Source organism: Microcebus murinus, chromosome 6, assembly GCF_040939455.1.
Source record: "Microcebus murinus isolate Inina chromosome 6, M.murinus_Inina_mat1.0, whole genome shotgun sequence".
Lineage (NCBI taxonomy): Eukaryota > Metazoa > Chordata > Mammalia > Primates > Cheirogaleidae > Microcebus > Microcebus murinus.
In genome coordinates this window covers 34,040,884-34,066,097 of record NC_134109.1, presented here as the reverse complement: position 1 = coordinate 34,066,097, position 25,214 = coordinate 34,040,884, and the positions used below count along the sequence as shown (strand labels likewise).

Below are 25,214 nucleotides of genomic sequence, written 5' to 3'. Positions count from 1 at the left end.
AGGGGTTAAAAAAGAAATCACAAATGTAATTAGAAAATACACTGAAATGAATGAAAGTGAAAACACAATGTATATAGAACTTATGGAATATAATGAAAGCAATGCTCGGAGAGAAATTTATATTTATAAATGTTTACATTAAAAAGGAGGAAGCATCTCACATCAGTAACCACAACACAGTTCACCCGATGAACTGGAACTAAAGAAGAGAAAACAAACCGAAAGCTGGCAAATAAAGCTATGAAGGAGCAGTTTTTGCATGCTAATGAAGTTCATTTGGTATCGAAAATAGATTGTTATAAATTTAGGGTATTAAATATATTCCTCAGAATAACCACAAAGAAAATATCTACAAGATACACATAAAAGGAAATTAGAAGGGTGTCAAAATGATTTAGTACAAGAAAAAAAAAAGACAGCTAAACAGAATAGAAAGCCAGTAATGGAGGGAAGGAAGTAAGGACATAATATCATTAGAGTAGAAATAAGTGAAATAGAGAATAGAAAAACAATAAAGAGAGTACTAAAACTCAAAGTTGGCTCTTTGAAAAAGTCATCAAAATTGACAAAATTTTGATGACTTAGGAAAAAGTCCAGATTCACTTAGGAAAAAAACAAAAAATGTAAAAACCAAAATCGGAAATGAAAGTAGGAACATTACTACTGACCTTATAGAAATAAAAAAGATTACGAGAGAATACTATGAACAATTCTATGCCAACAAATTACATAATCTAGATGAAATGGACACATTTTTAGAAACAAATAATTTATCTAAATTGACACAAGAAGAAATAGAAAATTTCAACAGAACAGTAACAAATGAAACGATTATTCAGTAATCGAAAGCCTTCCAACAAAGAAAAGGTGACTTCACTCATGAATTATACCAAACATTTCAAGAAGAATTAACACCAATCTTTCTTAAATTCTTCCACAACATAGAAGAGAAGGGAATGCCTCCTATTCATTGAAGCCAGCTATACTTTCCTACCAAACTCAGATAAAGACATCACAAGAAAGGAAAATTATATATCAGTATTCCTTATGAATATAGATACAAAAATACTAGCAAACTGAATTCACAGCATATTAAAAGTATTATATACAAAGTAGGAACACACTAGGAATGTAAGGGTGTGGTTCAATATAAGAAAAATAATTATTATAATACAGTATATTAATAGAAGGAAAAATGCATGATTTGACACACAAAAACATTTAACAAAAATCCAACATCTTGTTATGATAAAAACACTCAAAACTAGGAATAGAAGGAACTTTCTTTTTTTTTTTTTTTTATTTCGGCATATTATGGGGGTACAGATTATAAGGTTTCAATAAATGCCCATTTGCCCCCCTCCCCCCAAAAGTCTGAGTCTCCATCATGACCAACCCTAGATGGTGCACATCTCACTCATTATGTATGTATATACTCGCCCCGCTTCCCCCTCCCACCTGCCCAATACCCTATTACTGTAGTACCTATGTGTCCACTTAGGTGCTATTCAGTTAATACCAGTTTGCTGGAGAATATATCTGGTGCTTGTTTTTCCATTCTTGGGATACTTCACTTAGTAGTATGGGTTCCAGTTCTAACCAGGAAAATATAAGATGTGCTATATCACCATTGTTTCTTAGAGCTGAATAGTACTCCATGGTATACATATACCACATTTTATTAATCCATTCTTGGATTGATGGGCACTTGGGCTGTTTCCACAGCCTTGCAATTATGAATTGTGCTGCTATAAACATTCGAGTGCAGGTGTCTTTTTTGTAGAGTGTCATAGGATCATTTGGGTAGATGCCCAGCAATGGGATTGCTGGATCAAATGGTAGATTCAGTTGTATCGCTTTAAGGTATCTCCATATTGCTTTCCACAGAGGTTGAACTAGTTTGCAGTCCCACCAGCAGTGTAGGAGTGTTCCTCTCTCTCCGCAACCACGCCAGCATTTATTGTTTGGAGATTTTTTGATAAAGGCCATTATCACTGGAGTTAAGTGATATCTCATTGTGGTTTTGATTTGCATTTCCCTGATGATTAGAGATGTTGAGCATTTCTTCATATGTTTGTTGGCCATTCTTCTGTCTTCTTTAGAAAAGTTTCTGTTCAAGTCCTTTGCCCACTTTTTAATGGGGTTATTTGATTTTTTCTTCCTAATTTTCGTGAGTTCTAAGTATATTCTAGTTATCAGTCCCTTATCGGATGCATAGGATGCAAAAATTTTCTCCCATTCTGTAGGTTGTCTGTTTACTTTCATGACTATTTCTTTGGCTGTGCAGAAGCTTTGTAGTTTGATCATGTCCCATTTATTTATTTTTGTTGCTGCTGTGATTGCCTTTGGGGACTTCTTCATAAACTCTTTGCCCAGGCCGATGTCTAGGAGAGTGTTTCCAACTTTTTCCTCTAGAGTTCTAATAGTTTCATACCTTAGGTTTAAGTCTGTTATCCAGTGTGAGTTGGTTTTTGTGAGAGGTGAAAGGTGTGGGTCCTGTTTTAGCTTTCTACAGGTGGCTATCCAGTTTTCCCAGCACCATTTATTGAAGAGGGATTCTTTTCCCCAGCGTATGTTTTTGTCTGCTTTATCAAAGATTAGATGGCTATATGAGGATGGTTTTATATCAGGATTCTCACATCTGTTCCACTGGTCAATATTCCTATTTTTGTGCCAATACCATATTGTTTTAATTACTACAGCTTTGTAGTATAGTTTGATATCTGGCATATTAATGCATCCCATTTTTTTTTTTGTTGCCTAGAATTGCTCTTGATATTCGGGGTCTTCTTTGGTTCCATATGAAGCGTAAAATTATTTTTTCTATATCTGTGAAGAATGCTGATGGGATTTTAATAGGTATTACATTGAATCTGTAGATCAGTTTGGGTAGTATAGACATTTTGATGATATTGAGTCTGCCGATCCACGAGCATGGTATGGATTTCCATCTGTTTACATCCTCTGCTATTTCCTTCCTCAGTGTTTCATAGTTCTCCCTGTAGAGGTCTTTTACGTCCTTGGTTAAGTATATTCCTAGGTACTTTAATTTCTTTGTTGCTATTGTGAAGGGAATTGAGTCTTTGATTTGGTTCTCAATTAGATTGTTGTTGGCGTACATGAATGCTTCTGATTTCTGTGTATTGATTTTGTATCCTGAGACTTTACTAAATTCATTGATCAGTTCCAGGAGTTTCTTGGTTGAATCCTTGGGGTTTTCTAGATACAATATCATATCATCAGCAAACAGTGAAAGTTTGATCTCTTCTGCCCCTATTTGGATACCTTTGATTCCATTTTCCTGTCTGATTGCTGTAGCCAAGACTTCCAGCACTATGTTGAACAGAAGTGGAGATAGTGGGCAGCCTTGTCTGGTTCCAGTTCTAAGTGGGAATGATTTCAATTTTTCCCCATTCAGTATGATGTTGGCTATGGGTCTGTCATATATGGCTTGTATCATTTTTAGGTATGTCCCTTCTATGCCTATTTTCTTAAGTGTTCATATCATGAAAGGGTGTTGAATTTTGTTAAAAGCTTTTTCTACATCTATTGAAAGAATCATGTGGTCTTTGTTTTTGCTTCTGTTTATGTGGTGAATTGCATTTATAGATTTACGTATGTTGAACCATCCCTGCATCCCTGGGATGAAGCCCACTTGGTCGTAGTGGATTATTTTTTTGATAAGTGTCTGGATTCGGTTAGCTAAGGTTTTGTTGAAAATTTTTGCATCTATATTCATTAGGGATATTGGTCTGTAGTTTTCTTTTTTTGTTGCATCCTTTCCTGGTTTTGGTATCACAGTAATATTCGCTCCATAAAAGGTGTCAGGGAGGTTTCCGTTCTTCTCGATGTTGTGGAATAGTTTCTGCAAGATAGGTACTAGTTCTTCTTTGTTAGTATGGTAAAATTCAGGTGTGAAGCCATCTGGACCGGGACTTTTCTTTTTAGGGAGATTTTTAATTGCTGTTTCTATTTCAGCTGTTGAGATTGGTCTGTTCAGGGAATCTATTTCTTCCTGGTTGAGCCTAGGGAGGCTGTGTGTTTCTAGAAAATTGTCCATTTCCTCCACATTTTCCAGTTTGTGTGCATAAAGATTTTTGTAGTATTCATATATTGTATCTTGTATCTCTTTGGGATCAGTTGTGACATCTCCTTTTTTATTCCTGATGGAGCTTATTAGAGATTTCTCTTTTCTGCTTTTCGTTAGCTTAGCCAATGGTGTGTCAATTTTGTTTATTTTTTCAAAGAACCAACTTTTTGTTTTATTAATCTCCTAAATAGCTTCCCTGTTTTCAATTTTGTTTAGTTCTGATTTGATCTTGTTGATTTCACTTCTTCTGCTGGGTTTGGGGTTGGTCTGTTCTTCTTTTTCCAGCTCTTTGAGTCATTTCATTAGATTGTCTATTTGTGATCTTCTTGTCTTTTGGTTATAGGCATTTATGGAGATAAACTTTCCTCTCAGAACTGCTTTAGCTGTGTCCCAGAGGAGTTGATAACTTGTCTCTCCATTGTCGTTTTCTTCATAGAACTTTTTTATTTCCGTCTTGATTTCTTCATTTACGAAGTAATCATTTAGTAGGAGGTTGTTTAATTTCCACGTTTTTGTGTAGAAATGTGAGTTTCTGTTAGGGTTGATTTCTAGTTTTATTCCACTGTGATCTGAGAAGGTACATGGTATGATTTCTATTTTTTTAAATTTCTTGAGATGTTCTTTGTGTCCTAGGATATGGTCAATCTTAGAGAATGTCCCGTGAGCTGATGAGAAGAATGTATATTCAGTGGATTTTGGGTAGAATGTTCTGTAGATGTCTGTCAGACCCAATTGTTCTAGAGTTTTGTTTAAGTCCATTATTTCTTTATTAATTTTCTGTTTGGAGGATCTGTCTCGTGTCGTCAGTGGGGTGTTGAAATCTCCGGCGATTATGGAGTTGCTATTAATCGATTTGCTTAGCTCCAGTAAGGTTTGCTTTATGAATCTGGGTGCACCTAAGTTGGGTGCATATATATTTAAAATTGTTATCTCTTCTTGTTGGACTGTGCCCTTCACCATTATATAATGACCCTCTTTGTCTTTCACTACTTTTGTTGCTTTAAAAACTAAATCGTCTGAAATTAGAACTGCCACACCAGCCTTCTTTTGGCTTCTATTTGCTTGGAATATTGATCTCCACCCTTTTATTTTTAGTCTGTATGCATCCTTGCAGGTTAGATGTGTTTCCTGAAGACAGCATATACTTGGCCTGTATTTTCTTATCCATTCAGCCAGCCTATGTCTCTTGAGTGGAGAGTTTAAGCCATTCACATTTATTGAGAGAACTGATAGGTAAGGTAGATTACTGATCATTCTGTTGGGTTGGATGTTGTTGCTATGATTTCTGTCTTGAGCCATTGTAATATCTGGCCTTTAATATCTTTGGGTTTTGATTGTTTTTATATTCGTGGGTTATTATTATGATGTTCCGTGCATAACGCTGTTTTAAGTACTTCTTGTAGGGCTGGTCTTGTCTTGGTGAATTCTCTGAGCCTCTGCTTGTCTGAGAATGTTTTTATTTCTCCTTCATATACGAAGCTTAGTTTTGCAGGGAATAATATTCTAGGCTGGGCATTGTTTTGTTTCAAAAGAGTGAGAATGGGGCCCCAGTCTCTCCTTGCTTGTAAAGTCTCATTAGAGAAGTCTGATGTTATTCGAATTGGCTTTCCCTTGTATGTTTCTTGCTTCTTTTGTCTTACAGCTCTTAGAAGGGCCTCTTTAGTTGATACTTTGGTCAGTCTGATGACTGCATGTTGTGACGTCTTCCTGTTTGCGTTGAATCTCCCAGGGGTCCTCTGAGCTTCTTGAACTTGTATATCAAGATTTTGAGCAAGGCCTGGGAAATTTTCCTCTATTATATCTTCAAACAGCTTGTCCAACCCTTGAGTGTTGTCTTCTTCCCATTCTGATAAGCCTATGACCCTCACATTAGGTTTCTTCACATAATCCCACAGCTCTTGTAGGCTTTGCTCTTTTCTCTTGTTTTTGTGCTCTATTTCTTTTTTTTTTCTTTTTTTTTTTTTTTTTTTGAGACAGAGTCTCGCTTTGTTGTCCAGGCTAGAGTGAGTGCTGTGGCGTCAGCCTAGCTCACAGCAACCTCAAACTCCTGGGCTCGAGTGATCCTTCTGCCTCAGCCTCCCGAATAGCTGGGACTACAGGCATGCGCCACCATGCCCGGCTAATTTTTTATATATATATATATCAGTTGGCCAATTGATTTCTTTCTATTTATAGTAGAGACGGGGTCTCGCTCTTGCTCAGGCTGGTTTTGAACTCCTGACCTTGAGCAATCCGCCCGCCTCGGCCTCCCAAGAGCTAGGATTACAGGCGTGAGCCACAGCGCCCAGCCTGTGCTCTATTTCTGTGACTGATTTATTTAATTGGAGGGTGTTATCTTCAAGCTCTGAGATTCTTTCTTCTGTTTCTTCTACCCTGTTCTTGAGACTTTCCACTGTATTTTGTAGTTCCTTGAATTGATTCTTCATTTCCAGGAGTTCGGTTACACTTTTCTTCATTGTGTCTATTTCTTTTCCCATATCCTGGAGACTTTTTGTGGTTTCTTTGTGTTGGTTATTGAGTTGTTGTTGCAGCTGGGTGAGTGTTCTTATGATCCACATACGAAATTCCTCTTCTGTCATATTGGTTTCCTGATTTTGGTTTCTGTCCATTTCTAGGGGTCTGGTGCTCCTCTTTGGGGGTGTGTTTTCCGTTTGGTTCTTCATAATTCCTGAGTTCTTTCGCTGATTTCTTCCCATGTCGATCAGTTGTTGTTTCTTTCCTTAGGTTATTGTTTGGGTATTCACACACTTTGTTTAGTTTCTGAGGCGTTAGGTGGTGTCTGTGGGTGAAATTGGACCACTCCCTGTATATTGAGTCAGTGGGTGCCGTGGAATGGCTGTGCAAGATGCCGTCCCTGTCAGTAGGTGGCGTTTGCTTGGAGGAACAGGCTATACTGTTGATTTTGTGTCCTGTTAACAGCTCTTGTTCTGGGTGGAGCTGGGTTGGGTAAGCCTGCCCTCAGGCCGTTAGCAGGGGTCAAAGTTCTGTCCTCTGCTTCCAGGGAAAGCTGTGGGGGGGGGGGGCTGGAATGGTCCCGCTCAGCCAGAAAGTCTGGCTGTGGGGGTGGGGCTGTCTGAGACCCGCAGTCTGGAGCAGGCCTCACTTCTTTCCACCCTCCCCAACTCCGCAGCTACTCCTGGGCCTCTGCCAGCAGGCCAGACCACAAGCCACCAGGCCTCCCGTGACTGTGATGCCGGCGGGGATGTTCCCTGCACAGGAACGCCACCTGGGTTGAGCACATGGCCTCCTCCTGGGAGGAGGGTTGCTCTCTAGGACGCCGATCCGCCCCTGGAGGCACACACACCTCAGTAGGCTGTTCACATATAACCCTTCTGTGCCCCGGGCAATGCTAGCCCTCGGTGCAGGGGATCTGGTCTGCAGGTCCGACCTCTGGGTCCCAGAGTTCAAACTGTATCCCCACCAGGGAGAGGATTTCCGGTCCCAATTCACCCACAGGGAGCCCAAGCTGGGTCTATGTCTCTCAGCCTCTGAGTCGGCACCGTTCTCCTGGGAACACGGTGCCAGCAGCACCTGGGAGGGCGGGCGGGTAGGGAGGTCACGGTCTGAGTTCCCCTGATTCAGGTGTAGGGTCCCAAACAGGAAGGCCCCGTTCCCTGGAGGTGCCTCCGGGTGGTGGCTGTATTGTCTTTCTGGGCAGCCGCGGGTAGGGTCGGCGGAGGGGAGGAGGAGGCAATATGGCACCTGCCGTGCGGCTCAAGTCTGTGCACACGGAGGTGCCCGGAGGAAGTTGGGAACCTGGTGCCACGTCTGCTACAGGCTCACCGTTGGCAGGCTGCGGCGGTCTCTGGGCTGGTGTCCGCAGGTCTCTCCACCTGCTGGGGAGCCCACCAGCAGTCCCAAATGCAGGGTAGGGGAAATAGCAAATCCACCTACCCTTGCCGCTGGTCTCCGGGCTGCTCCGGTGGTCTCAGCCTCCAGTTCTCCTCCCCAGCCTCCTCCCGTGGAATCTCCCGGGGTCTCAGGTACCCCTCCTATGGCCCTTGTCCGCTGTATGCTCGTCTTCTTGCTTCTTTCCTCTAATTTCTGCTAGAATCTGTCTTTTCTGCAGAGACCTCTGTCTAGTGGTGTTATTCGTCCGCCATCTTGCTCCGCCCCCAGAAGGAACTTTCTTAACATGATAAAAGGCATCTATGAAAAACCCACAGCTAACATCATATTCAGTGATACAAAACTAAAAGCTCACCCCTTAGATCAGGAACAAGACACAGATACCCACTTTCACTACTGCTGTTCAAAATTGTACTGGAAGTTCTAGCCAGAGTAGGTAGACAAGAAAAAGAAACAAAAGGCGTCTAAATTGGAAAGGAAGAAATAAAACTATCTCTATTCACAGATAATATGATGCTATAAATAGAAAATTAAAAAGCCCACATGAAAGTTACTAGAGCCAATAAATGAGTTCAGCAAAGTTGCAGGGTGCAAGGTCAACACACAGATATTATTTGTGTTTCTGTATGCCAGCAATAAACAATCCCAAATGAAAATAAAAACAATTCCACTTAAAATAGTATCTGAAATAATAAAGTCCCTACAAATGAATTTTACCAAGGAGATGGAAGATAGAAAATTATACTGAGAAAAATTACACTGAAAATTACAAAACACTGTTGAAAGAAGTTAAAGAAGACCTAAATAAGTGGAAAGGCATCCCATGTCCATGGAGTGAAAGATTTATTGTTGTTAAGATGTTGATATTATCTAAAGTCACCTACAAATTTAATATAATTCCTATCAAAATTCCAGCACCCAGTTTTTTTAAGAAATGGAAAAGCAGACCCTGAAATTTCTATGAAATTGCATGGAGTCCCAAATAATCACAATAATCTTGAAAAATAACCATATTTAGAGATTCACAACTTCCCAACTTCAAAACTTAATACAAAACTCACAATAATTAAAACAGTGTAATACTGGCCTGTTGCCTAAAATATCTACATTTACCGCCTGTGGATATACCTAAAATTCCACCATGTGAGATTTATTCCCATGAAATAAAGAATTATACCCAGAGATTCTCTGTCAGAATGAAAACTCCCACAAGAAAATAAAGATGGCTAATAGATCTAAATAGTAGTGCCAAGTCTTTTGGACTGGGGTGGAAACTGCCATGGACATTGTGTTAAAAAGGATTCTGAGGTCATGTTCCAGTTCAGCAGGGAAGACTACTTGAATGGGGGGAGGGGGAGATGGCACTTGTGCCACATATTTTAAAAAGTGAAATTTTTCTTTATAGAATACATAAAAAAGCAGGGAACACCCATGGTCTCTGGGTATCTCGAGAAGGACATTTGGAAACTGGTTTATCTTCCTCACCATTGAGAATCCACCATCTGTCCCAAGACAAATGGCCTTAAGAAGCCAGCGTCTCCCTTGTCAAATTCTACTTTTTAAAAAATATTTTTTTTTTGAGGCAGGATCTCTATTGCCTGGGCTAGAGTGCAATGTCGGCCCGACACCGTGGCTCACACTTGTAATCCTAGCACTCTAGGAGGCCGAGGTGGGAGGATTGCTTGAGGTCAGGAGTTCAAGACCAGCCTGAACAAAAGTGAGACCCCATCTCTACTAAAAATAGAAAAAAAATTAGCCAGTCAACTAAAAATAGAAACAAAAAATTAACCAGGCATGGTGGCTCATGCCTATGGTCCTAGCTACTCGGGAGGCTAAGGAGGGAGAATCACCAGAGCCCAGGAGTTTGAGTTGCTGTGAGCTAGGCTGACGCCATGGCACTCACTCTAGCTGGGGCAACAAAGCAAGACTCTGTCTCAAAAAAAAAAAAAAGAAAAAGAAAGAAAGAAAAGAAAGGAAAAAGTAACTCAAAATGAATCAATAACCTAAATATAAGAACTGGAAGCATAAAACTCTTAGAAGAAAAGATAGAAATAAATCTTCATCATCTTGAATTTGGCAGTGGGCTTTTATATATGATACCAATAGCATGAGCAACAAAAGAAAAAATAGATAAATTGGACTTCATCAAAATTTAAAACTTTTGTATATCAAGCAACATTATCGAGAAAATGAAATGACAACCTCTATATAGAATGGGAGAAATGTTTGAAAATCTTATATCTGATAAGGGTTTAAAATCCAAAATATATAAAGAACCACAACTAAATAACAAAAAACACAATTTAAAATGGGCAGAGGACTTGAATACATATTTCTCCAAAGATGTACCAATGGATAATAAACACATTAAAAGATCCTCAACATCACTAGTCATCAGGCAAATCCAAATCCAAATCACAATGAGACACTACCTCACATCCATTAGGATGACCATAAAAAAATAATGAAAATCACAAATGTTGATGAAAATATGGAGAAATTAGACTTTCATTTGTTGCTGGTGGGAGTATATATTACATACAATGAAATATTATTCAGGAATAAAATTCTGCTATGTGCTGCAACATGAAAGAATTTTGAAAACATTATGCTTAGTGAAATTAGCCAGACACAATAGGACAAATATTATTTGATTCCACTTATATGACATGTCCAGAATAGATAAATTTATGGAGACAGAAAGTAAATTAGGGGTCACCAGGGCTTGAAGTGAGAGTAAATTGCTTACTAGTTACGATTTCTGTTTGGAGTAATACAATTGTTTTGAAAACAGTAATTATGCACAGTATTGTAAATGTAATTAATTCCACTGAATCACACACTTTAAAATGGTTAAAATGTGAGTTTGTTAAATATATTTTTTCATAATAAAATAAAAAGGAGAACAAAAATCAATAGTCTATAAATGTGACGTTTATTTTTGAATTTTTTGTATTCTGTTGTTTTATATGTCCTTATGGCAGTACTACTACACTCTCTTAATTGTGATAGCTTTCTAGTAACTGGAAATCATAAAGTGAGAATCCTCTAACTTTGTTCTTTTCAAGATTGTTTGACTATTCTGTATTCTTTGAATTTCTGTATGAATTTTATTATAGAATCCACTTGTCAATTTTTAGAACTGAGTTCTTAAGCCCAGTTCTGCCATGGCTAGTTGTGGGTGTTTCAAAAAATTACTTGTCTCATTTTTTAATAATCATTATTATAAGTTATAAGAATTATATTAGAAAATACATGTAAAGCCTGACATAATGCTTGGCACATAGTAAATGCTAAATATACTACTTGAAGTAGTGTTGCTGCTATTACTAGCACTATTTTTGCCAAAGTAATACTGTTTTAATACATTAGCTAGAGTAAAATAGAACTCTGTCTTTAGAGTGAATTCCTTGTTCAACAATGAGGAGGACAGTGTAGGGGAATGAAAAGAACATGAAATTTGGATTGGGTTATTTTATTATTTAGGCCAGAATGCAGTAACTATTGAATGCTGATAGCGTGTTAAACATATAGGTATTTGGAATCTGTCTGTGTTTAATAATGTCATGAAAATAGAAATGTCATCTTCAGAAATCAGATCAAAGGTCAAAAAAAGTTACCATTATTTTGGTCATAGTCAGGGAATAGAGGAAATGAAGGGTTGAAGTAAGTTTATTCTTACAGTTTTTTCTTTTTATAATGCATATGACACAGTTGTTTCCTTTAGTTTTTTCCTAAATTATGTCTGTTTTCTGGAATTTTTTTCTGATGTTTCTGTCAGCTTTCATCTTCTCTCTCAATTCTGTTTTTAGCATAATATGGAACCTTTCCAAGTTTCTTTCCTATTTAGCTACTTGATCATACAGAGTTATCTTACTATGGTCTTATAATACTACATGACTGGTATACCTTATATGAAGTTAAAATTTAAGTTAAAATTCATTACTATTTCTGGTATTTAATCATGGCACATTATAAGTCTACAAAATCATTCTCAAAACAAGATTTGAACACTAGTTTCATTAACAAGAATAAATGGTAATAAATATTAAAGAGTTTAAATTCATAGCCAATAAAAAATATTTGGTTGGACTTAGTTTTTTTATTAATGGAAACCAAAATGACATTTATTAACTTATATTGAGGAAAGGAGTTATCCTAAAGTATATAGAATACTTAAGTGACTTATGTATGATTCTCCCTTTTCTGATACTGAGATACTTATAAACTCAAGAAATCAGAAGTTTCCTTTGTAAGCACTATATTAGAGCGAAGGAGGTAGGGAATCTTGGAGCTTAAGAGCCTGGAGTACCTGATAGTCATAAGAAGGGAGCCACAAATACCCTGTATGTAATTTTAAAATTTTCTGGTAGCCACATTTTAAAAGGTAAAAAGCAAATGAAATGAACTTTAATATATCTTATATTAACACAATATATCCAGAATACTATTTTAACATATAACCAATATTTTAAAATTCATACTTTCATACAAAGTATTCAAAATCTGGTGTGTACTTTATACTTATGTACATCTCAGTTCTTTCACTTACTAGTTTCTTCAGTTACTTAAGAAAAATTACTCTCTCTGTATCTCAATTTCTAAATTTTTATAATAGAGACCATTGTAAGAATTAAATTATGTAATATATATAATATGCCCAGCGCATGGTATTATATAAACCTTAGTTGTTTTCTAAAAAATATTTTAAACAGGTAAACATGACATACAATGGCATCACTACCTCAGGGCAAAGAACATATCTTAGGAATTAAATTATTTGTAATCCCCAAATTCTCATCTCTTTCTCTTGGACAGTGTTACACACACACATAATTCTGACTCCCTGTTTAAATTATTTTTAAAAAGCAATATCAATATTGGTTCATTAGTTGTGGCAAATGTACCACATCAATACAAGATGTTAATTTGTATTACAAGGTTAATTGGGGAGTGGGGAGGAGAGAAGGAAGAGGATATGTGAATTCTCTTTCTGCTCAACTTTCCTGTAAACCTAAAACTATAAAAAGTAAATTTTGCTAATTTTTTAAAAACTAAACACCATGTCTGCTGTCAGTTCCTGATACATGTTAGTTATGACAGAATCCAGCAGTAAAAATGACAGTTTCAGCATTATTAAAATTATCAATCAGAGGAGTTTAGATATGGTTAAAAATCTAACTTAAAGTTTCGTCTTCAAGTAGTGATTCATTAGCTACATCTTTTAAATTAACAAGTGGAAAATGTAGGCACAAAATGTTTTTTTTCTTCCTTGATCATTGGGAAGTTATTGGTGGCACTCTGATGCTAATGGCAGAAATATTCCATATGTTTAATACAGTATTCCTGGTTTTGAGAGTATTTTCTTCTCCTAATTTCAGGTTGGGTGGGACTATATCAGCATACAAGATAGTACCAGATGAAATAGAAGAAATCAAGGTATAGTATGACATTTTTCACCTCTATAAAAACTTAGCATTTTGGTGGGGAGGTGGGAAAAGAATTGCTTTTTCTTTATATCATTGAATTTTTGGGGTGTTAGGATGTCGTTTCATTCCTGGTTATCCTATTTGAATTAAAAATGTATATGTCTCAGATAGTCACCATCAGATTTCATCTACCATTTGCAATACATTCCTGAGACAAATATAAGGAGAATCCAAAAGGAATTCTTTCCTGTGCAGTTCATTGAAAAGCTATGTTAAGAAAGCACTGTGTATAAGCATAACTATACATAATGAGTTATCTGTTTATCTTGTTGTAATTTCTTTCTCTGTAAGCCTTCACCAATTTTAAATACTATCAGTCTGGGTTTCTTTGAAAATACATGCCAATTTTGATTAAAAATTTACATTACAATGAATGAAAAATTGACTTACTCTTTAAAAATTAAAGCATTGCTGCATTCTTCTGTCTCTAACATTTTACTAATGCTTATGGAATATTAATCTTCTAGCATAATATATTGCCATTGTCCAAAAGAAGTGTACCATCTATTCAAAATTGAACTTACTATCTATTCCACAAGTAAGATTTAACAATTGGATAGCAGTGGTCAAGGATAAACAATACTGGTTAAATTGTTAACAATGACATGTAAAGATCTCAACCAATCATCAAATCAAATTTGACTATAAACTTTTCATTATCAAGTTCAATAAATTCGAAGCTTAGTAAATAACCCTCTAATTTCTTTGTATTATTTTTAAATCAGTTAAGTCCATTGATCTTTCTTTTTTTAATTTTTTTATTTTTATGTTTTACTTTTATTTGATGGAGACATATAAACATTTAAATGTTATACTGGTATTTAGCATAACTAAATAGGATCAAATCAGCTTCAGTAATTTCCATTCATTGATCTTTCTTAAGAGACACACTATTAACGTCAATATGTCAGGTGTTCTAAGATATAATCAATATCAGGAATTAATTACCATAGTGACAGCATGAAAAAAAATTTTCAAGAGACTCACTCCAACTTGATATAAATTCATAAAATATTTTAGCTGAGAAGAACCTTAGATCTAATCCATGTTTCTCATATTTAAGATGAGCAAAGGGAAATGAATAAAGATTTTATTTGAAGTTCAGTAATTAATTCCAAAAATATAATCAAGTATTGTTAAAGGGTAAGAAAAAACATGAGTTTATTATTTCTTGAAATACATTTTATAATGATTAAAAAAAAGCTGAACTCTAGAAACTTTAAGCAATCTACATATATATAAATAAGGGCTATTCAGTTGAAATCTATTTTAAAGGTGCTCTGTCTTACAATCAATTAAAATGTGTATTAAGTGATAAAGGTAAACAAAGAGTTCTGTGGAAATGCATAGGAAGGACACCTGGCTATTTGAAAAAGTTAATTAGCAAAGTCATTCTAAGAGATAATTTAGCAAGTTGGAGTTTTATTCAGAGGCAGAAAAACTGAAAACTATGGGGTACCATTATGTGATTTTAAGATAGAAAGTAACATAATAAGTTTGGTAATTTTTTAAAGCTTTTCTATGAGTAGTGAGTAAAATTATTTCAGTGGAATAGAGGAGGTTCTGACTCGAAAGAAGGAGACCAGATTGCAGGAATGTAGGCACCAAATGACTAAAACCTGAACTAAAGCAATGGCATTAGGGCTGGAAAAAAAATTCAGATGCAAAAAATATTATTTAAGAAAATAGAACCAAAAATACTTGATGAATTATTGCTTGTTTAGGGGAAAATGGAAAGGTTGACTCAGGTTTCTGGCTTAGGAGATTAAAGGATATTGGAGAAGGCATACATTTCAGAGGAAAGAGGATGTTTTGGACTTTTTGAATTTGAGATCCCTCTCAGGTATCCAAATAGTCAATAAATCATTGGATAAATCAGTCTGGAACTCAGAAGAGAGTTACAGTGATTGATACGAGGATTTGTCATCATACAAGAATTAGTTGAGGCCATGCTAATGAATAGAATCTCATATGGAAAAACTATATGAAGTATTAAAAGTGGACTGAACATACATCCCTGGGAAAGGCCCACCCTAAAACCAGAGGATTCATATATCCTTTAATTAGTTTAATTAATTAGCAGAGATGTTGCTTATTTTTAAATAGTGACTTTTTTCTGAAGGAGTAGTTTTGGTTGTTTTTTTTCCCCCCGTTGTGTTTTTAAAAAAAAATTCTACGTTATAAAGAGTTATCCTTTAGGAGATTCCTTGAAAAAAACATGATTCATGGATGATATATAACATAGAATTCTTCCATTAATTACTGGTATTATATCTAAAACAACTTCAGAAAGTTTGAGGTTTGAAGCATAAAACTTGAAATTGGCCTTCCTTTCAAAAATATTGGAAGAAAAATTGTTGTAAAGCATTTTGCCAACATTTGATAGCATCATTGGCATGTTTAGCTAAAATCAAATGTAATCATTTTTGTATCAGCTGGAGAAAATGTGAAGCATCAGGATGTGATGTTGATTTTAGTTGGATAATATCTGAGTAATCTTAAATTATCTAAAGAGTGCAATGGAGCTTTAATTTTATATACTATCTATAATATACCATTATAAATAAATATGCATGTATATGTTTACTATTAATATTAAAATAATATGACTGAGTAAACATAATTCAATTTTTGTCAGATGTGGTAATCTTTCACAGTGTTTCTAGCACCAGAAATCATTATTTAGTTCATACATAGTTTGAATTAAGTACGCATTTATTGAGTATAATAAACCACCTCAAAAGAGTGAATGGATACTTGGCCAAAAGCTAAGGGGTAAAGAGTGAATACATTCCTGGATCAATCACAGTTCTGTTTTTCACTCTAGGTATAATCAGTATTCTAAGTTTTTATCATTATCAATACCTTGTTTTTTGTTCAGTTTTATCATGTATATACATCCCTAAATATTAAAATTTGTGTTCTTTTTGAACTTTATATTAACTGAATTATATTGCATACAGTTTTTTTGTGCCTTTTCTCATCAACACTTTTTATTGAATTCATCTGTGTTATTGTCTTTAAGAATTTTGGTTTTGTGTTTGTTTTATTACTGTAAAATTCTCCGTTGTACCACAGATTATTAAGACATCTTGTTGATGAACATTTAGCTTGTTTCCATTTGAAATGATTATGAAAAGTGATCTGCAAACATTCATATAAAAGCATCCTGGTACTCATGTGTAAGAGTTTCTCTGACATATATACTGAAGAATGGAACTCCTGCGGTTTTAAGGAACATGTATTTTCAACTTTACTATAGATGAAATCAAACTTTTCTAAAGAAGTTAAACCAGTTTACACTACCACCTTGAATGTATATCTTGTACATAAATGTACTTAAATATTTATTCTTTAATCCATCTACAATATTGGTATAAATTTATTTTTATTTATACATAGGATGACTAAACTGATATAATATTTTCCAAATTTATGTCTATTTTTCCAGCCCAATATAATAAAAAGTGATCTTCTCCCCACTGGTTTAAATTGCCTCTCGTATCACATACTAAATTTTCCTATCCCTGGACACACACACATACATAAGTCTGACTTTTCCTGAACTTCCGTTCCAGTGATCTCTTTATTCCTTTGTCATCACCGTACTGTTTTGGTTATAGTGCTTTTTAGCACAGTAGCAAAGGTCCTGTGTTATTTTTCTTTGTTTTGTTGGCTCATATATTAATTGTTCTGAATAATATTACAGTAACTTTGTCAGGTTTCTAAAGTATTCCTACTGAAGAGATTGCCAGTTTTGACTAAAATGGAGTGGCCTCATTCTATCCAGATCCTTTCTCTTAGAACTAAAAGTTCCTGGGCATTGTAACATAAACAAAAGAAGACTTTCAACAGTGGAAAGAAGGTAGAATGCCCAAGAACCTTAGGGCTTGAGGAATGACATGGTACTGAGTGGGTTTCCTTATTATCTCTTGTATAATCTATAAAGGGTGCTAAAGAAGCCTTCATCTATAACCAACAGACATAGACAAAAACACTCAAATAAGAGCCTCTTCAAGGCAGTTTACAAAAAAGATATACAGATGACCACCGAAGATATGAAAAATGCTCAACATCACTAATCATCAAGGAAATGCAAATCAAAACCACAATAAGATATCACTTAACTCCAGTGAGAATGGCTTTTATCAAAAAGTCCCAAAACAACAAATGTTGGCCTGGATGCAGTGAGATAGGAACTCTCATATGCTGCTGGTAGAACTACAAACTAGTATAACTTCTATGGAAAGTAAAATGGAGCTACCTCAAAGAACTAAAAGTAGAACTACCATTTGATCCACCAATCCCACTACTGGGCATCTACCTGAAGGAAAAAAAGACATTCTATAAAAAAGACATCTGCAGTAGAATGTTTATAGAAGCACAATTCACAATTGCAAAGATGTGGAAACAACCCAAGTGCCCATCAGTACATATGTGGATTAATAAAATATGGTTATATGTATACCATGGAGCAGTACTAAGCCATAAAAAAGAAAGACTTTTTGGCAATATGCGCCTTTTGCTAGCTAAACATTGATGGATAAACTACTCAGTTCCCTCACAGTTTCAGCGGAGACAAGCAGGGAGCTGATATTAAACTTTACCCTCTGTTATCCCACTTTGTCCTCTGTTATCCCACAGAAGCAAATGGCAGAGTTCTGAATTCCTCCCCTGACAGTGTCAGTGGGGCTGAGCAGGAAGCTCTTCTTTCATCTTTCACCATGTAGGGCAGGCATCACTTTAATTTCCTGGCCAAGATATTGGAGGTAGAACCAGGCAAAATTGATCTTCTATTACCAACCCAGTGGAAACAAGCTGTGTTCTGATTCCTCTAGTAAGATAGTGTCAGTGGGGTCCAGTGGTAAGCTGAGCCTCCATCCTCACTTAGCAACAATGAGGATAGACAAGGCAGCACAAGGTAGAGCCAGTCACCAGTGGTTTACCTTCCTTTTTCCATGTCAGTGAGGCCTAGCAGGGAGGTGAACTCCCCCTTTAACCTCATTAACAAGGCTAAACAAGGTCAGGCTAGTTGTTACTTCACTCACAGTATGAGTCAACCATCTACTCTCCCCTACCCTTAGTGTTAGCATCCACCCCTACTTGGTATCAATAGTGGAACAAGGTGATGTCAACTTTCACCATAAAGATCTCAGTAGGGCCCAGAGGGAAGCTGAACTTCTATCTTACTGTCTTCAGTGAAGCAGTGCGAATCACTGTTTCACTTTTGCCAATGTGGTATCAGTGGGACCTGGCAGGAAGCTGAATGTACATATCCCATAAAGCCCCCATGCTACACTGCAACATGGGAGACATCTGCTAAAAAAGAGATTAAATAGTTTCATAATATAAAACCGAAAATGTCCTGATGACAATAAAAACATCACCCATTGTACCAAGAACACAGAAAATCACAACTTGAATGAGAAAAAAAAAAAAAATCAACAGATACCAATATGAAGATTAATCAGATGTTGAAATTATTTGACAAAGATTTTAAAACATGTATGAAGAAAGTACTTCAACAAGCAATTACAAATTCTCTTAAATGAAAAAATAGAAAATCTTGCCAAATAGAAATTACAAAATGGCAATTACATAAATGAAACATACCATCACCAATATAAAAAACAAACAAGGAGACCACAGAAGAAAATGCCACGTTTTTCAAGTGCTGGAAGAAAGAACTGTCATCCACAAATTCTATATCCAGTGAAATTATCCTTCGCTGGATATAGAATGAATAAGGAATGAATAAGAAATAAGGACATGCTCAAAAGAAAATTAAAACAATTTGTCAATAGAAAACCTACCCTGAAAAAAAGACTAAATAAATTCTCTAAAGAGAGAGAAAATAACGGAAAAAGCCTTGAAACCTCAGAAAGGGAAAAACAGAATGGGTCAATATAATGGACTATATTTTAACACCATATGATGTGGTATTCAATGTATGTAGAGTAAATACTTAACACAATCATATTTAAAATGTAGAAGGGTAAAGGTGCCTAAGTTGAAGTAAGGTTTTTACATTTTACATGAAATGGTAAAATGATCATATTAGTAGTTTGTGATAAGTTACATCTCTATATTGTAATGCTCAGAACAACCACTAAGAAAAGTATACAAAGTGATGTATATTCAAAACACTATAAAGATGGAATCCTAAAAAGTGTTTAAGTGATTCACAGTAGACAAGCAAATGAAAACAAGAACAAGAAATAGAGGACAAAAACAGAAAATAAATATTAAAATGGCAGACTTAAGCCCTAAGATCTCAATAATCATGTTATATATAAATAAACATACCAATTAAAAAACATATTTTCACAGAATGGATTTTTTAAATGATCCAATAAGTACCATTCTAAAGGAATTTCATTTCAAAAATTATGACATATGTAGGTTGAAAGCAAAAGCATGGAAAGAGATATACCATGCACATGTTAATTTTTTGAAAAGTAGGAGTGGCTATATTAACATCAGACCAAGGAGACTTCAAAATAAAATTACTGAAGACAAAAAAGGACATCCCATAATGCAAAAGGCTCAATTCATTAGGAAAACAGTGATCTTAATAGTGTATTTACAAAAAATTGACATATCTAGAATATTTCACCTAAAATTAAACAATATGCATTTTGTTCAAGCACACAAGAAACATTTACTATGAAAAACTATACCCTGAGTCATAAAACAAACCATAACATATATTTTAAAGTTAAAATTATACAGAATGTGTCCTCTGGCCACAATGGAACTAAACTAGGAATGAATAGCAGAAAGAGAACATGAAAATCTCTAACATAGGGAAATTAAAAGAGACTCTTATAAATAGATCCAAGAAGATGTCTCAAAGGAAATTTTAAAAATTCATGCAACCAAATGAAAGTGAAAACGCTTCAAAAAATCTGGAAAGCAACAAAAGCAGGGCTGAGAGGAAAATTTATAATATTAAATACATACATTAGAGAAGAAAGTTCTCAAATCAAGATTTTTTTTCTAAAGAAACTAGAAAAAAGAAGAGCAAAATATACTGAAAGCAAGCAGAATAAAGAAAATAATAAGGCCGGGCGCTGTGGCTCACGCCTGTAATCCTAGCTCTTGGGAGGCCGAGGCGGGCGGATTGCTCAAGGTCAGGAGTTCGAAACCAGCCTGAGCAAGAGCGAGACCCCGTCTCTACTATAAATAGAAAGAAATTAATTGGCCAACTGATATATATATATAAAAAATTAGCCGGGCATAGTGGCGCATGCCTGTAGTCCCAGCTACTCGGGAGGCTGAGGCAGAAGGATCACTGGAGCCCAGGAGTTTGAGGTTGCTGTGAGCTAGGCTGACGCCACGGCACTCACTCTAGCCTGGACAACAAAGCGAGACTCTGTCTCAAAAAAAAAAAAAAAAAAAAAAAAAAAAGAAAATAATAAGTTAAGAATTGAAATCAATCAAATTGAAAACAGGAAAACAGAGAAATATCAGTGGAATAAAAAGCTGGTTCTTTAAGAAAATCACTGAAATTGCTAAACCTCTTGCTAGACTGACCAAGATAAGGGAGAAAAAACATAATCACCAATGTCAAGAATGAAACAAGCCGTATCACTACAGATCTTTTATTCCTTAAATGAAAATTAGAGAATACTATGCTATGGAAAAATTTTATAATGATAAATTTTAGACAACTTAGAAGAAATGATAGAATTCCTCAAAAACCACAAACTTCCAGAATTAACCAAGATGAAAAAGACAATCTGCTTAGTCTTATAGCCATTAAAGAAGTAAATTAATAATGAAAAAGCTCGTGACAAAGAAATCATTAGGCCTAGATGATTTCACTGGAGAATTCTACCAAATATTAAAAGAAGAATTATAAATTTATCACAATCTCCCTCAGAAAATAGAAGACAAGGAAATAATTACCACCACATGTTATGAGGCTTTTATGATCCTTGTACCAAACCCAGACAAAGGTGGTACAGAGAAAACTGCAGACCAGTATCTCTCATAAACTTAAAATTCTCGATAAAATATTACCAATCAAATCCAACAATGTATAAAAAGAATTACATGCAATGATCAATTGGGATTTATTTAAGGTATACAGAAGTAGTTCATCATTAGCTAAAATAATAAATGTAATCTGCCATATCAACAAGCTAAAAATGAAAACTCAAATGATCATATCACTGATGCAGATAAAGTGCTTGACAGAATCCAAAACCCATCCAGTGTAAGAACTCTCAACATACTAAGAATAGAGGTGCATTCCTCAACTTAATTAAGAGCATCTAGAAAAAACTTATAGCTAACAACATACTTTATGATGAAAGAATGAAAAATTTCCCTAAAAGATTGGGAACAAAGGAAGGATGTCTTCTCTCACTACTTTTACTCAATCTAGTCCTAAAAAATCTAAGTAGCACAATAAAGCAAGAAAAAGTATTAAAAACACAATTATTAGATAGTAAGAAGTAAAACTGTCCCTATTTTCAGATGACATGATTTTTTTTGTGTAGAAAAAAATGAGTAATAAGAATAAGTCAGTCTGGCCAGTTTGTAGCATATAATACCAACACCAAAAAATAAAATCAATTGTAGTTCCACATAATAACAAAACCATTTGGAAACAAATTTAGAATGATGCCATTTACAATTACTCCAAAGAAAGAGAAATACCTTAAGCCTTTGGAAGTATCACTGGAGGGGAAAAACAAAGCAAAATACCTGTATACAAACTTAAGAGTACACATGTTATCTTTATGCTGAAAACTACAAAACACCAAAGAAATAGAGAAACATTCTATATGTGTTATTGAAAGATTCAACATATTCATGTTATCACTTCTCCCCTAATTGACATATATGTTTAATGGAGTTCCTATCAAAATCCCAGTAAGGTTTTTTTGTGTACATGCAATAATACAGATTTATTCTAAAATTATATGGAAAGTCATAGAACCTAGAATAGCCAAGACAATTTTGAAAAGAATAAAGTGGAAGGAATAGGTCTACCCACTAAAAGGTTTACTATGTAGCTGTAGTAATTAAGACAGTGTAGTTTTGGCAGAGAGATTGAAACATGGATCAATGAAATACAATCTACTCATAAATAGACTCATGTAAATATGTCCAACTGATTTTTAATAAAGTTGCGAAATCAATTCAATGGAGGATTGACTTTTCAACAAATGGTGCTAGAACTATTGGACGTCCATAGGCAAAAAAATTTTTTAAAAATCTCAACCTAACTTGACACCTTACACAAAAATTAATTGAAAATGGATAATAGACTTAAACATAAAACTATTAGAATTTTAAAAAGGAAAAATCTTTAGGACCTACAGTTGGGTAAATTATCCTTAAACTCAACAAAATCCTTGCAATGAAAATATCATAAATTGGAACTCATCAATATTTTAAAATTTTGTCCTCTAAAAGAATCTGTGAAAGAATGAAAAGACAAAAAGACAAGCTGCATACTGGAAGAAAACTATTTGCAAATCACATATCCAATAAGGGGCTTCTATCTAGAATATATTAAGAGCAAACTGAACAGTAACAAAATATTTCATTAGAAAATGGCCAAGAAACAACCAAAAAACAGACTATGATGTAACCCACCAATCTTATTTACATTACACCAATTTTATCTGCATTCATTTGTTCGTATTTACTTCTATGCAGTTTTATTATGTACATATATAAATTTGTGAGACCAACATCATAGTCAAGATGCAGTCAAATTCCATCATAAATATCTCTTGTGCTACCCTTTTATACACAGAGAAACCTTCCTTTCTATTCCTTCTCCCTACTCCTCTGACACCAAGTCTGTTTTCCAAGTCTGTTGTCATTTCAAAAATGTTGTATAAATGCACTAGTACAATATACAACTTTTTGAGACAGGCCTGTTTCGTTCAGCCTTTCCTTGAGATTCATCATTACTCTCTTCTGTTTTCTGTTTGATAACTCAATAGTATTTCATAGTATGGATGTAATGACAGTTTATTATTCACCCATTGAAGGCTATTACTGGTAGTTTCCTGGTTTTGGTTTTTATGAATGAAGCTGAAATGAAAATTCATGTATAAGTTTATGCATGAACATAAGTTTCCATTTCTCTGAGATAAACGCTTAACAGTGCAATTGTTGGATCTGTGCACAGTGATTTCTGTAAGGAACTGGCAGACTCTTTTTCAGAGTGGCTGCACCATTTTATTTCTGACCAGTAATATAGAGTGTCCAGTTTCCCCATGTCCACTCTAGTATGTAGTGCTATATCATTTAAAATTTTGAAATTTAGCCATTTTGTTAAGTGTGAAGTGAAATTTCATTGGGGTTTTGATTTGTATTTCCCTAATGGCTAATGATATTGAAGAACTTTTCATGTGCTTATTTACCATCTGTATATCTTCTTCAGTGAAATGTCTGTTTCTAGGTTGCGGTATTACAGTTATATTTGGAGAAAATTAGTTGACAGGTATATACTTTCTCTGTCTTCTCACAACTACATGAGAATCTATAATTATCTTAAAATAAAAATTTTTCTTTTAAAATTCTAATATTAAAATTTAGATAAAGTTCATTAAGTTTACATTTAATTTGGGAAGCAAAGGTAGCTTTAAAATAGTATTCACATTCAGAAATGTGCTTTAAGCTGTAAATAAATTCATGTAGTTTTGCACATATAGTTTTTTTTTCTTTCTCTCTCTTTTTCTTTTTCTCTTTCTTTCTTCCTTCCTTTCTTCCTTTCCTTTCTTCCTTCCCTTCCTTCTCTTCCATTCCCTTCCCTTTCCTTCTCCTTCCTTCCTTCCTTCCTTCCGTCCGTTCGTCCGTCCGTCCGTCTGTCTTGTCTTGTCTTTTGTGTCTTTTCTTGTCTTTTTATCCTTTCTTTTTCTTTGTTCTTTTTGAGACAGGTTCTTGCTCTGTCACCCAGGCTGGAGTGCAGTGGCCTCATCATAGCTCACTGCAACCTGGAACTCCTAGGCACAAGTGATCCTCCTGCCTCAGCCTCCTGAGTAGCTAAAACTACAGGCCTGTACCACCACACTTGGCTTTATTTATTTATTTACTTATTTATCTATTTATTTATTGGTAGAGACGGGGTCTTACTCTTGCTCAGGCTGCTCTTGAATGCTTTGCCTCAGGCAATTCTCCTACCTCTACCTCCTTAAGTGCTAGGATTATAAGTGTGAGCCACCTCACCCAGCCTTGCACATATAGATCTTTGTAATTTCTTTCAAATTATTTTTAGTTATGTCTTACTTTTGTTTCCTACTATAAATGGAATATTTTTTCTCTGTATTTTTATTTTACCATATATATTTTCTATATATGTTTTCCTATATATATTTACTTTTATATTCTGTATATATTTTTATTTAAACATAATTGAAATATAAGATACCTTTAAAAATTGGATTGTCACTAGATCCACTTATGCAAATAGTACACAGGAACTCTGTGAATCCATTCTCCAGTAAGACAACCATAACTGAAGAAAATCATAAAGAAACCACCACTTAAAGTGTCTGGGTATTGTTCCAAGGGTCTAGAGCAAATGAGGAAACATATGTTCAAGTAATTCTACTAAATATCTGGTAAAACAGAGTTTGTGGTACTTGAGCCACAACCTGATCCCTCCATAACCCCATTAAGCTTGATGGAAGCTTAACTCTGGGCAGGTATAATTTAGCTTTTTTGATGTATAGATTTATGTTTTTAATCAAATTTGTTAAGTTTCAGCCATTATTTCTTTTCTTAAAAAATTTATATGGATACATAACAGCTGTACA

The 25,214-nt window shown here is 35.1% G+C and overlaps 1 protein-coding gene across 15 annotated transcripts in view; it reads left to right on the top strand.

Annotated features, from left to right (window-relative positions):
* The window catches only part of GPHN (gephyrin), a 540,115-nt gene that overhangs the window by 184,603 nt on the left and 330,298 nt on the right, over positions 1–25,214 (top strand). For all 15 annotated transcript variants that reach the window (XM_020285734.2, XM_020285732.2, XM_076003938.1 and 12 more), the window contains exon 3: positions 13,321–13,378. In XM_020285734.2, coding sequence (XP_020141323.1) covers positions 13,321–13,378 — 58 coding nt within the window. The remainder of the gene's footprint in view (positions 1–13,320; positions 13,379–25,214) is intronic.